General features: G+C 43.4%; 1 protein-coding gene across 2 annotated transcripts in view; it reads right to left on the bottom strand.

Annotated features, from left to right (window-relative positions):
* Nucleotides 1–935: 935 nt before the first annotated feature.
* The window catches only part of PRDM1 (PR/SET domain 1), a gene marked incomplete at its 3' end in the record, with an annotated part of 16,205 nt that continues 6,978 nt past the window's right edge, over nt 936–10,162 (bottom strand). The window contains exons 3-6 of one of the 2 annotated variants that reach the window (XM_084227707.1): nt 8,226–8,580; nt 2,468–3,573; nt 1,875–2,003; nt 936–1,508 (exon numbers count right to left, since the gene is read on the bottom strand). In XM_084227707.1, the coding sequence (XP_084083833.1) occupies nt 936–1,508; nt 1,875–2,003; nt 2,468–3,573; nt 8,226–8,580 (2,163 nt within the window). Of the gene's footprint in view, nt 1,509–1,874; nt 2,004–2,467; nt 3,574–8,225; nt 8,596–10,162 lie in introns of both variants that reach the window. The other variant, XM_084227706.1, reaches the window with a different exon arrangement.

Raw genomic sequence — 10,162 nt, forward strand, 5'->3', positions numbered from 1 at the left:
CGCAGTGGTTTTAAACATGGAATTTTGTCTTCTTCACATTTTCAGATAATACATTGGGAAACAAAAGCCGTGTGGCCACTCTGAATGGTGACATGACTTTTGTGGGTGACCCTGTTTTTTGGAGAAGGAGAAAAGTTGGCAAAGTCTTGTCTCCTTTCTGGTAAATCGGTAGCTGGGGGGAAATCTGATCTCCAGAAACAGACAAGATTCCCTTTTTTGTTTCTCCTACTGAAGTTATTATTGGGTAATTCTGCACACATACCCCCAAGTCATACAACGCCAATGCCGTCCAAATGATACTGATATGATCCTATGAATTAACACATCAACTGTCTGACTTTGGCAATATCAAAACCTCATTTTCAAACCATTATTATAGAGGGAGGTCGACTGAAATAATATATTTACTCACTAAATCTTAGTAAATTTTAGGTACTTATACAGATGTGCAGAAATTATCTACAAAGAATGGCTACAAGACAAAAATATAACATTTAAACTCAAATTAGAAGAATTTTTTCCAGTCATTGTAAACTTTTTTAATTATTGCTTTTTGAATGATAAATTGTATAATAAATTATGAAGGATTATCATTGAAAAAATAATTATGGCTAGGCAAATAGTCTTAGTAAAAGGAAGGCTATGCAAACATATCCACACAAATATTCAAAATACACAGGTTCAAATATATACATGGGGTGTAAATAAGTATATATAGTATGTATATATATTTATATTGTCTTTGCCTCATTTATGCCCTGAGATTTCAGTAACTTTGGAGTTCCTTCTTTAATTCCAGAGAAGTGAAGGGAAGCCATTTGCTGGCAGGTGATCTCTGCAGCACAGGAAGTATGTACAAACAATTTGGTAGAGGCCCCCTGCCTTGCCAAGTCATAAGTTAAGAAACAAAACAAACACTTTATTTTCTGAAAATCTTAAGGATCCATTGGTTCTACTGTTTCTTGTTTGACCTTTACAGGTACCAGAGGTAGTGGGTTGCTGTGAGGCAACTTGATGAGGGACGGGTCTGATGACTCATAAAGGCTACACCCTGAGAGGAGTCCATTCCCCATGTTTCTTTGCAAAGACACTTTCAGGCCAGTTTCTTCTTTCTCTTTTCTGACCACAGCCAGAATTTCTTTCTCCACCACAGAGATCACATCGATGTTGTCCTCCATGTCCTCCAGCCGGTCAGCATTGTCGCTGATGTCAAACTTCTCGATTTCCTCGTTGATCCGGGTCAGGTCCTCCAGAGGCAGCCCGGTGGCCGGGGCCATGGGGCAGTTCCCCTTCAGGTGGACTTTGAGGCTGCAGAGATGGATGTAGCTCTTGTGGCAATGGGCGCACTTGTGGGGCCGCTCCCGGGTATGTAGGCGCTTGTGGAGTTTCAGGTGCACAAACTGGGTGAACTTGGCGGGGCACACCTTGCACTGGTAAGGCTTCTCTCCGGAGTGGAGTCGCAGATGGGTCTTGAGATTGCTGGTGCTGCTAAATCGCTTGTGGCAAACCTACAGCACAGGGAAGAGGGCAGAGAAAGGAGAGGGAAAACCAGAAGATTAAGAGTTGCCAACGGGAGGGGCAAGCTTACAAAGTGAGGCCCAGCAATCTGAGAGGTGAGGAGCCTCCCTGTGGCACCTACAGTGTGGCGGCAGGCAAACAGGGCAACACCGGCACATTGCACATGAGGTGGTGTTTATTTCCCCTACCATTTTCCACCCACTAGACGCTGGCTGTGTCATCAGCTCACCAGCAGGGACAGGATTGTCAGCCCATGGCAGGGAGGAATTCTTGTGTCAGATTAAACCATGGGCTGTATGCCATGGGAAGGCGCATTCTACAAAGGTGCAAAGTTCTACCCAGAAAATACTGCCCACCTGGCATTCATGTGGCTTTTCTCCCGTGTGTACCAGGTAGTGTTTCTGCAGGTGGGCAAGCTGAGTGAAGCCCTTGTTGCAGGTCTGACATTTGAAAGGCCGTTCTCCACTGTGCACTCTGAGGTGGACCTGGGAAGAAGCCACAAGAGTTAGTTCTGCTCTCAGTTGGTGGAAGAATTAGCATTTCTATTCAAAGAGCCCAGACATTTATGATGCAGACACCTTAAAAGCATCAAAGGTAAAGTCTTCAACAGAACAAATAAAGCACCAATGTTTCCAGAACACTTGTTTTGTTTGAGCTCAAGTAACAAAAATCACAGGCCAGCAGGGACTTGAAAGTGATCTCCTTGCCCAAACCCTGTGTTTTTATTAATCAGAAGAAATGCAGGAGAGGGGAAGTAATTTGTCCAAAGCCACACAGCCTGCGGCGGCAAAGGCAGAGTTAAACCCACACGGACTACTCCCAGCCCGGGTCTCACAGCACTGAGGATGAGATTTACAACCCAAGGAAAGCCAGCTAACTACAAACACGTGGATGCGCTCACGGGCACAGGCACTAGTGAACGGTCAGACTCTGTTCTTTTCTGACCTACCTTCAGATTCGAGAGCTGGCCAAAAGTCTTGGCGCAAACGTTGCATTCATACTTAATCTTGCCATTCTGCTTCTTCAGGGGGTAGGGAAGTGTCTTATAGCCAGTCATGTTTCTTTTGTTTTTAATGAGATTCATGGCTTCGTCGCTGCTGGGGGCTGCCATCGATGCTGAGGTAGCTTTGGGTTGCACCACGTGTTCTGACGTGGCGGCTGTGCCCGCAGTCGGAGACCCGCTCGTGGGGCTGCACACCTTGTCCTTCATGCTAGCTGCAGCCCCGGTGAGGGAGAAGGCACTATGGGGTGCGGGGACAAGCACCTCTCTGGGATGTTCAGGCTGAAGCAACCTCCGGGCTCCATCAGAGGGCAGGGAGCTCGGGAGAGAGGCCGGGTTGAGCATGGGGTGAGGCAGGTTGCCCCCACCCAGGAGGTTACTGTACACAGGGTACAACCTGGGAAAAAGGCCAAAGTTGTTGATGCCGTTGATGTTGCCCACGGAGCTGAGGCTGTTACAGTTCATGCCATAGGGGGGCAGAAGGAACTTGGGGTAGTGAGCGTTGTAAGAGGGGATGAAGGCTGGGGGAAGGTGGTGGGAAGGCGCGTAGCTGGGGTAAGAGCCCAAACCTTCAGTGCCGTAGGGCCCGTTCAAGTAGGCGTAAGAGTCCCGGTGGTCTTGAGAGCCAGGAGCCAGAGGTGACACGGTGTTCCCCGGGCTGCTGTGAGGACTGGAGCTTTTGAGGCTTTGGTCTGGGCTGCTTCTTGCCGAGGGGCTTGGTGTTGTGGAGGATGGAATGGGGGAGTGAGTCATGTAAGTTGGCCTCTCTATCCTATAGGCCAGGGAAGCTTTCAAAAAGTCTTCCGGAAGCGGGGCCCGGATGGGGTAAACAACCCGGGGATAGAAGGGCATTTCGGGGCTCCCATTTTTCCTGAAGTCATCTATGTCCTTTTCTGAAGTGATAGGTGAAATGTTCGAACGGTAGAAGTCCTTTTCTTTGGAGGGGTGGGAGTCCTTTAGGATTTCTTTCACACTGTGCTCTCTCTTTGGGATGGTCTTTGGACAAAGTTCGTTTTTCTCAATGCTCTGCTGCTTTGGATTGCTCTGTGTTTGTGCTGAAATAAAGAAAGGTGATTACTCAGAGGGGTAGAGAGAACTGAAGTGAAATTGCGACAGTTGCTCTCTCCTTGAGAGAACCTGAACACAGCTGGCCTCGGGTCAGAGACACCTGGCTTCTCACCCTCCCCTTTAGAGGGCTCTGGGCCCCTCACTCAAAAACATAGCTCCATTTCCTTCTCAGCAAAGCAGGGACAACGGCAGCACCATTTGGATGACTTAGTTTCCATTAGTAAAAACCTTCTGATAGAAAAGTGCTGTTCAAGCTAGAACAGAAGAGCTTCCATTAAAAACGGGGTGGAAAAATACTGGGGTGGGAGTGTCAGGGGTTAATAAAACTCATTCCGATGTTCACAGTACGAAAGGAAATCAGCACGCTCTGAGCTTGATGTGAAAGATTAAGACTCATTTCAAGTAATAAACAGTCATCAATTTTCACCTTGATTCGTGTTTAATATGAAGTTGATAAAGAAAAAAAAAAAACCTGTTTAAACTGCCTAGGACAAGTAGACAGGCAAGCAGGGAGGATGCCACCCCTTCCCTTCCATTTGCTGACAACACAAGAATTTCACCAAGGCTTTTTGTCTGGTCCAACCAGGCTCCCAGCAAGGCTATCCCCTGGAATCACAAGGCGTGACCTAGCCACCTCTGCCAAACCACAACAGGCACTTCCCCAGCCAGTTCAATTACTTAGAGCACCAAAGAAAACAGGCAGCTAAGACGAAAGCATTTGTTCCCAAAGATGGCATATTATTCAGGAATAGCAAGGAGGGGGCCAGTTCCCCATTCTCCAGGCTCTGCCAAGCCTGCCCTCCCAACACACAGAACAAATGATGCCTTCAGGAAAACACCAGTTAGAGCAGGATAAGCCATCCTCCTTCCTCACTCTTCCCTGGAAATCAAAAGGAAAAAGTGCTTAGCTGGAAATCTGGTTATTGGAGGTGATCACTCCCACCCATGCAACTGATCTCAGTTGATGGGACCAGCTGGGAGTAAGAGTAAAGCTGCCCTGAGAGGCTGACAGCACTTGGCATTAGGAGAGGATGATTCAGGGGAATATGCTGGAATTTCTGTAAACTATCATTCATCATTGTTAAAAAAAAAAAAAGTCCCTATTTGATTGAACTGAGAAAGAACTCAGTGATATGTGATAGGTCTAGAAATGAACTCCATGGAACTCTAGATTCTGAACTCTTCAAATCCATTCTCTAGGCTGACAGGCTTGAAGGATTCGATTCCAGTTTGAGAGCCCCTCAGAGAATGTTATCTCTTTCTAGCTGTTATCAGCTATTCCCGGGTGAGCCAGCAGCCCCAGAATAAACAGAGCAACACACTATCAGCCAAGACGCTGATGGGGGCAGTGATGGAAAGCTTGTTGAGGGAGCGGGATTTCTGAAGCCACGAAACCAAAATAAATATCCCCTTATCAGGCCAATATCAGTCTTTCAATGAGGCCCAGCAGGCAGGAAGTTCAAATTGTCACTTTTGTTTTTTAAAGCTGAAATGGTAAAGGAAGAAAGACAACTAAGTAGGAAAACTGATAGGCAAGGCATCTTACAGCTACAGGAAGGAATGTTATGGAGGTAAAAAAGAATGATGTGGAGACACCCAAATAGGTTCACGTTTCTTTAAAATGCCACCAAACAAAATGAAAACAGAAGCTTCACTGTCATTTTTATGTGGCAAATTATCTATGTCTCATAATTTTTCCAGTGGCTTCTTGGCATGGAGTAAATCCACAATAAAAGTTTGTTATCTCTCTGTCCTTCATAAAAATAAATTTATCTCTGTTTCCAAAACTTTTCTAGAGGGAAACATCAGCCTGCTGCCCCCCCACCCCCACCCCAAAGATGTTCTAGGGTGGAAATTGGAATCTATACGGAGGTACATTTTAAAAAATCATCCTTCAGCAGCTGAGTAATCAGTGGAGCTGGTGTCATTTCTGACTCTCCCACTCAGCAGCAGCTTGAGTTAACATGAAAAAGAAAATCAAGATCTGTTTTTGTTCTTAAATCTTAAACGGCAGTAGGCGGCAGACAGAGTCATTTCAAGAGTGAACTGCTTCTGAAGCCTCTGAATGGCTTAATTATGCCGACTCACATTTTCGATCTATAATAAGAACGCCCAAGACTACAAGAAAGAACCTAGAAGTTCTGCAGTAGGCAAAACAAAGTCTGTTTTCAACTGAAACTGAGAAAGCAGATTAACATTTAGAAGTCTATAATTTGGTCAACTGTTTTCTAGATGGGTTAGTTAGATAGATACAAAAAAAATATCAAAAATTTTGGGAGGGGAAGGAGTTAAGCTCAATAGTTCTTATTCCTTTCCTCTGTTTTTTAAAAAATGCCAATTGGTGATTTTGTGGCTACTTCTTTTTGTTTCCCTCTGTTTGCTTCGAGTCTCTTCTCAAAACTCCACCAGTGAACCACCACTACCATTGAAAGCCCTCCTGGAGATTCTGGCACAGACCTCTGTTGTGCTTAAGCACAGAAACCCAGTACAACTCATTTGAAGACACCAGCTCCCTATTAAGACTGATGAAACAGTGGAAATTTTCCTGATCAGAGTGTCAATTGTCAGTTACCACACCTAAGACAACTGGTTTCACAACTGGCAGCAGGAGTCTTGGCTTAATGTCATTGGTCATTGTTAACTCTCATCTTCACTATCAACATGAGACAATGACAACGTATCTAAAAGTGGTAAGACACCCTTTCAAATAAATTTGGCAAAAATAAAAAGGAATATTTGAAGGGGCAAACTATTTCACAGTAAATATGAAAGTTGCTTATGAACACAAAGAATAAGCATTTAAATTTTAAAATAATGTGCAAAGTCTCTAGTTAGCGACAGAAAAATGCCAGGCCTTTGAAATCTTTCTTTGACTGGCAGTGGGAGAGGGAAGTACATGAAAAGGGTTCTTCGTGGTTGGTGCTAAATCACTGGGATTACTGTTTTAAAAAAAAGAAATCAAAGACTTTCTCTCAATCCATGAATGAATAAGCTCAAGGAATGTTAGGAGACCCTCAGGAGGAAGTGACTTGTTATGCTGAGAAAGTTAGGCAGACTAGCTCATCTTTTCATGCGATGCCCTGGTGGAATATAAATTATCTTTTACCACTAGGCCCTGAGTGCTAGGCCTGGCACATACACATGTAGAAATAGCTAAAAGGCTCCTAGGATGCCAGGCACGGGGGATATGACAAGACACTTGGGAGTGCTGAAGAGATGAGGGACCAGAAGTACCACCTTTGACCTGATTATACCCACATGTTATGCTGGAAGTCAGTTTGTTTCTAAACATTCTAAGACTTCTATCTGAAGCTCCAGGGTACACAGTGTGTGTGTGTGTGTGTGTGTGTGTGTGTGTGTGTGTGTGTGTGTGTGTGTGTGGAATATTAAGGAACATAAACACAAATCTTAAAATGTGATCCTATGGAGGAGGTCCTCAAACTTTCAGAGCCCCAGATTTTCAGAACACCACAAATTCCACTTTTGAAATTACTGGAAGTTCAAGTAAACTAGACAGTGGGACAAATACCAAATAGTTATAGAGTTGGATTATACCTGACCAGGATAAGTAAATGGTTTTGTTAACTGGTCCTAAAGTTTAAGTCAAAATTCTAATTTATGTTCATAGTAACTTTCCTTACAGATGTCTCAAAGGTAAAAATGTGAACTGAAACAAATTAAACATTCATTTAAAGCTAATGGGCTAGCCTGTCAATGATGAATGATTCTGGTATCTGGGAATTCTTTGTCCTATCCTTGCAATTTCTCCTTAAGTTTGAAATGATAGTAAAACAAAAGTTACAAAACTTTCAGAATTTAGATGCTGACACTTTTAAACCCAAAGGAGCTCATTTACAAATCTGCTTTGCAAATTTATCAGCCTAAGTGAGAACATACCACCATAGTCACAACCACCACCATAGTCACAACCGGTTAGAATTTTATCAGTAATTCTTAAATCATTCACAGAAATCACCTGAGAATGACTAAAATACAACAGCCCTTTGCAGAAAGGTCATGACAGAACAAACAAAAAAGTAAAAGCTTATAAACATAAGGAACTGAGAATTTGTTAAGATAAAGTGATAGGTGGCTACCGTAACAATGATCAGGAGATCAGATCATTGGGTTTTTACCATAAGGAAGGAAGCCAAGATCTAAAATCTTTCGAAGTATTATCCATTTAGAATATTTAAAAACTATAACAGTGAGTTTTTCTAGAACTAATCTGTTAATGTTCCATATCAGACATAACTTAACCAAATGTATCTCTCTCTGATACGCCAACGCATATTCTAAGCATTGATAAATTACCACAAACAAGGGGCTATTGCTTGCATACTTGGCATGCCAGGGCCAATTCCTACCTTACCCCTTAGAATTAGACATAGATTTCTTCTTCCTGTAACTTTCTGAATTATATACTCAAAGTAGATCTTAATATTTTTTAAATCATCAAGTTTCATAACAGGGAATAGGGACTAAAAAAGAATCATTCCCTTCTTCCTAGCCCCTTGTTGAAGCCACCTACTAGGCCCAACAGATGAAGCCATATAATTAAGCAACATGTTATTAGCTCATAGGGGGCAGAACTGACATTACTGGCATTTTTTATTTTTTTGTTCTGTAATCCACTTACTGAGATTCATCATTGTCAGCTCTCCGGAACAGGGGTAGTGAAGCCTTTCTGCAAAGTCCCGGCAATACCACACAAGAAGCTCCTGGTTGGCAGGGATGGGCTTAATGGTGTAGAAGTAGATGTTCATCCCGTTCTGACACGCAGCCAGGTTTTGCTCCCGGGCAGAGTGTGCAGGATTCACATAGCGCATCCAGTTGCTTTTCTCCTCATTAAAGCCATCGATGAAGTGTTGAAGTTCCCCCCTGGAATAGATCTGTCCAAAAGAGAAGACAGACATGTCAAAGAAAGTCAGCCCCAAAGCAATGGAAAGCTTCTCCCCACCCCCCCACACCTCTGAGGATAAACACAGCAAGTACCGTGTGTGTGATTTCTGGTTTCTTAATGCCTAGCTAGAAAAAGAAATTGGTTTAACCAGAATAGTTCTGAATCATCAGAAATAAGGTGGCAAGAGGTAAGGCACACTTCGTCAGTTACCTTTTCCATTTCACCTTAGGGTCTTTTCACATTCAGAGGGGAAAAATAACAGAAGAATGAAACACAAAATTTCATGTAAGGAGCTGCCTCAGATGGACTAAACCACCATAGTCTGTGACTTTGCTACAGCAGTGAATAGCGAATGGGCGATGCTACTGACCTCAGTTCTGATTCTGCTGACTTTTAATGCTTTGAGTCACTGGGTAGAAGACCAAGTCAACTGAATGCGTCAAACTGAGTCTCTCAACTTTTTCTATGGCCTCTGTACTTGCCGTTTCCTACACCTCCGCCCAAGGCTTAAACTATGCAAACATCCTCCACCCCCAACCCTCCAAGTCCTAAAGTAACACTTGATCATATGAATACTTGGAACCTTGCCTTTTTGTGGAAACACTGGGTGGGGCAAAGGTGAACCTCACCTGCCATAACAAAGTGAACACTGGGACAGAAGCCAGGATTTGACAGTCTACAGAGAAGTCACTTTTCCTCTTGATAAACATGTTCAGCCTTGCTCTTCTCTTTCGAGCCAAAGAGGGGAGAGGGAGCCTGCTTATCTGGGAGGTTGGCTGAGACACCACTCACAGAACTATAGGCATGTGTTTTTGGAAAAAGACCAGGAAAAAACAATGTTGTTCTTTTAAAGGCAAGGCAAACTTTGAAGAATTCAAGTTTTGCCCACAGTAATACTACTTCTGGTGAACAGATGCATTCCAGCCACATGGTTAAAAGGCAGAGGTAAGAATGAGAAACATCAAAATACACACAGACTTAGTGAAACTACCTGATAAACTCCTTATCCTTCCACAGAAAATGTCTCTCTCCCCCTCTTTTTAAGAACTACCACCTTTTCCTCAGACTTAAGAAATACGTATGTGTAATCAATACCTGATAATCTGCAACTTGTAGTCTCCGAGTCGTGGGGCACTGCTGGTAGCAAAAATTCTGCTCTAAATGGACAGCAGGTGATTGCTTTGTTCTTAGTCACATACTGACGATGTCAGCCTATCAATCGTCTCTGTATTTCACTCAAAGGTTATCAGAGACAAAAAGGAACTCTGTCCCTTTAATACAGGCAGTAAACACCAGAATCACTTTCTTTTAAGAGTAACTTCCTGTAAATTGTGAAGGGGGAAATACATGTGGCTTCATCAAAGCAGCTTGTGAGAGCTTTTGCGGTGTGTTTTGTTAAGAGAAAATGGAACAAGGCTGGGTGAATTCTGCTATCAAGAGGGGTTTTCAAGTTTGTTTACTCTGATGTGCAAACTTCCAGGAACATGGGGTTCCATCGCTCTTGCACTCTTCGCTGGGCGGAAACTGCTTTCTAAAGCTATGGGTATGTTGATTCCAGTCAGCCTTCCACGGGCTACAATTTACTGTATCCTCATTTAAAAACAGAAATGTCGATGCCATGAAGTCACACACACACACACACACCCACAAGAAAATAAAACAATGCAAACGTC

This window comes from Talpa europaea, assembly GCF_964194135.1.
Source record: "Talpa europaea genome assembly, chromosome: 2".
Taxonomy (NCBI): Eukaryota; Metazoa; Chordata; class Mammalia; order Eulipotyphla; family Talpidae; genus Talpa; species Talpa europaea.